This window comes from Limulus polyphemus, unplaced genomic scaffold (assembly GCF_000517525.1).
Source record: "Limulus polyphemus unplaced genomic scaffold, Limulus_polyphemus-2.1.2 Scaffold2699, whole genome shotgun sequence".
Lineage (NCBI taxonomy): Eukaryota > Metazoa > Arthropoda > Merostomata > Xiphosura > Limulidae > Limulus > Limulus polyphemus.
In genome coordinates, this window is record NW_013668309.1 from 1 (window position 1) to 4,261 (window position 4,261).

General features: G+C 32.4%; 1 protein-coding gene across 1 annotated transcript in view; it reads left to right on the forward strand.

The window, feature by feature from the left end:
* Positions 1-874: 874 nt before the first annotated feature.
* The window catches only part of LOC106467663 (WD repeat-containing and planar cell polarity effector protein fritz homolog), a gene marked incomplete at its 5' end in the record, with an annotated part of 34,540 nt that continues 31,153 nt past the window's right edge, over positions 875-4,261 (forward strand). The window contains 3 exons of the mRNA XM_022395868.1: positions 875-934; positions 1,968-2,085; positions 2,593-2,798. Of these exons, the coding sequence (XP_022251576.1) occupies positions 875-934; positions 1,968-2,085; positions 2,593-2,798 (384 nt within the window). The remainder of the gene's footprint in view (positions 935-1,967; positions 2,086-2,592; positions 2,799-4,261) is intronic.

A 4,261-nucleotide genomic window follows, 5' to 3' on the forward strand; every position in this document is an offset into this window, starting at 1 on the left:
AAGAACAGTTTAACATTGTCCAGTTGTGTGGAGAGTGTCACCCAACGTATTCAGTTGAAGAACAGTTTAACATTGTCCAGTTGTGTGGAGAGTGTCACCCAAGTATTCAGTTGAAGAACAGTATAACATTGTCCAGTTGTGTGGAGAGTGTCACCCAACGTATTCAGTTGAAGAACAGTTTAACATTTCTCTACTATGCTGAGAGTTTCACCAGTATGCTGTTGGATCGTATGTCGACCAGTTCCCATATGAATGTCATCCTTGAAGTCATGTATGATATCGAAATGTCAGCAGCAGTATACTAGAGGCTCATTTAACTGCAGATGTTGTGTGGGGCAACCAAGAACAATAACTATCAATACATGGACAAAATGCAACAACAAATGAAGTCACCATACTTACATTTTTCTCATTTAGACAGCACTTTGTACACAGCTATTGATTGTTTGCCACCTTTTTGTAATAATATTAGATGTTTACTTTATCAGCATTTGTCTCTATAACTATTGCTTTCGTGGAGGAAATTTTGTAATTTTTGGTATAAAATATTTCAGTTGTTAATGTCTGAGCATTGGCCATTTACATTTTTGACATGTGATGCATATTAATAGAAGATTTGAAGGAGATGACCTTGGTAATCTTGTCATGGAGTAGACCATACCAACAATGATTATTTTCCAATATTTATGAATTATTTCTGAATTGCTTGATGTTTGTATCTTTGTATTTACATACTCTCACTCACACACACACTTTGTCACAATTGTATATTTAATCTAAGGTTGATAAAACGTAGTTAATGTGCCCTAAAAAATTCAAACAAATCATTATTGTACATAACCTTCTGTATAATATTACATTCTGTTTATTTCAGGAGCTTCTTGAAACGCATAAGTGTACAACATTAAAGTGGATTGATGCGGCAGTAATTCAGGTAAATCATATAATATAATCAAATGTAGCTCAGTAAAAAACCTTCACAAACAATTGTTCTCATATTGAACTATGTAAAATAAATATGGTTATCACTTACAACTCAGTGAGGACCTGGCATTGCCTGTTGGTTAGAGTGCTTGATGTGCAATCAGCAGATCAAAGGATCAAAATCTTTCACCAAACATCATTGACCCTTTCAGCTATGGAGGCATTATGATGTGATGGTCAATTTCACTATTTGATGGTACAGAGTAGCCCAATAATGATAAGTGGGGTTGACTACCTTCTTTGTTTGTAGCCTATTATTTCAAAATTTGTGACAGGTAGCAAAGACAGCCCTAGAGTGGCATTGCACAAAATTCCACAAATATCAGAACAACTATAACTCAGGGAACAGGAAATTAAAAATACTAAGCACAGTAAAACAAAGTTTTTCACATATACTTCATTAAAAAACTGGTAAGTACATATAAAACTTCATAAGAATTGAAAAGACAAATGATTACTAGAAAATGTTTAAAATCAAAGTGTGGAAATTGTTTGGTGTCTTACTGATTCATTACCTGAAATATACGTCTCTCATCCTACTTTCATTAAGAGTGTTACATTTTATCACGTTTTAATAACTGAATCATACGTGTTACAATACATATCTGTCATTCTAGTTTCTTTAGAGGTGTCAAGTCTTATATTGTTTCATTTCTATTTGATCCTAGTAATGTAGGCTAGTAACATTTATTGGAAGTGTGTAAGTAGTGGTGTAAATGAATAATAAGAGTTTTGGGTAATCTACGTTCATTATGGTGCTGTTAATGTTTAAAAAGGTCTTTTCATTTCCATTTAGCATGTTTTTGTGAAACAAAGTCGGTTGAGAATATTTTGTAAACAAAAAATTAATGTCCAAATTTATTTGTCAGACAAAGTATTGATTTACTTTTATAGGATTTTTTGTTATTTGTTTTTAGTGACATACAAATACTAAAGGAAACTGTGGATAGATGGTTTTTATACATATTTCTTTATTTTTGTAGTTATTTTTCAGTAGTGGAATTCTTGTAACAATCTTTTTATCTGAAAACTGCAATATAAAGAGAGTTCAGATTGATCGTCATCTGGTAGGAAAATTAGTTTCAGACCATATTGTAGAAGGTAAGTTTTATATAAACTTTTAACAGTCTTGCTAAGATGATATTTGTTATATCTCTTAACATTAAGATTAGAGACAAAAAATAATGATTTTGATTGTTTACTTAGTTTCTAAAACTAACTGAAGAAGTTAACAGAAAAGTGATGGATTATGGTTTAAATGCCAAAATCTGATAAAATATTGGAAAGAAAAGGGTTAACATTTGTGGCTATTTTGATGAGGACTTTAGGAATAGCATAATGAATTACACTATAGAAACTGGAAAGTAATTCTGTCTGAGATTTTAAAGGCAAACAATAGTAGTGTTTTAAAAAATAAAGTTTTTTAAGGGCTAAAAAGTGTTATTACAGTTTTTCAAGATTAAAATTTAATCATATCTTTTCAAGAAGTTATAAATTTCATCTTGCTTTTAAGAATTAAAGAAAAATATTTTGCTCATATAGAAGTAAACTCTTATTTTTGGATGCCATGTTACAAAGTATTACAAGAAGACTTCTAAACTTTTTTAGTCATCATTGAAGATAGCCATCTCCTGGTTTCTTATGTTGAGCCCAAATTGTCATATATTTACTTTGGTAAACAGCAAAGTTCTTCCCCTGCTAGAAAGTATGAAAAGCTTGCTGCAATGGATCCAAAAATTGTCACGTTTGACCTTATTGGCCCGACCAATCGTCACATTGAGAGGCGGTTGTCATCAAACTCTTTACATGATGCTGTAAGCTTTTTAATGAACTTGCTTTATTTGTATAATATAAAATTTGAATCTTTGCTTGTCTAGTATTAAAAACTTATTCTTAATTATAGTCTAGTTCTTATGAGTGAAAAATGTAGCATATATTATTAGCTTTTCTGTTTGGTTGTGTTAACTGAAATTCTAATCACTTTGTTATGGGTGTACATGAATGTAACAATGCATGGATGAAGAGTTTGTGTAAATTTTAAAAGATGTTCGTATGTAAACATCTGGTGAACTTCATGTAGACAACTATAAACTTTCAGTTTATCTAAAATCAAGAAAAAAACTGTATATGTTTCTATTAGCTGGCCTGTCATGCTGAAAGCTGTACATGGCAATTTTTTATTAACATCGACTTCAAAGTTTACTTTTACCCATCTTTCATTTTATTTCTTTGCCCACTGAATAGAAGTAACAACACTTGTGCTGAGCTTCAGTTGACACATAAAACAATCCTGTTTTGTACTGCATCTTTTGACTGGCATGGATAAAACAAAATAGCAAAATTTTCTTTATTTCAATAAAAAATAAGTTCCTCTAGCAAGACACTTCATCCATTTGTACCAGTAGAAGCTGCTGTAAGTTACCAACTTTTAAAGAAACTGTCAAAAGGTGTTTTATCTGTTTATGAAAAGTTCATTATAGATGAGGATTATCATAAATGTTCTGTTATCATTGAATGAAAACATCCATTTGTACCAGTAGAAGCTCTGTAAGTTACCCACTTTTAAAGAAACTGTCAAAAGGTGTTTTATCTATTTATGAAAAGTTCATTTTAGATGAGGATTATCATAAATGTTCTGTTATCATTGAATGAAACATTTTCTTTTCGAAAGTTTCTGATTAATGAGATAGAAGAGAAACCCCAAGAACCCCCATAAAAACTGTCAACACATTTACACTCCTCACAAGAGCTTAGAAAATATAAGTGTAGTCAGCACTGAAGAATGTATCCAGGCCTAATTTTTAGTTCCAGTTACACATTAGCTTCATTCAGAGACTGCAGAGCCACGATCTGGGCTGGAAGCAGAATATAAAGAACCTTGGTGACAGTCTATTGTGTCATTGTTGGAGATATTCTGTGGTACCTTACAGAGGTACTCTAACTTGGTGACAGTCTATTGTGTCATTGTTGGAGATATTCTGTGGTACCTTACAAAGGTACTCTAACTTCGTGACAGTCTATCGTGTCATTGTTGGAGATATTCTGTGGTACCTTACAAAGGTACTCTAACTTGGTGACAGTCTATCCTGTCATTGTTGGAGATATTCTGTGGTACCTTACAAAGGTACTCTAACTTGGTGACAGTCTATCCTGTCACTGTTGGAGATATTCTGTGGTACCTCGAACCTTACAAAGGTACTCTAACTTAGTGAGGATGTGACCTTGAACCTTACAAAGGTACTCTAACTTTGTGAGGATGTGACCTTGAACCTTACAA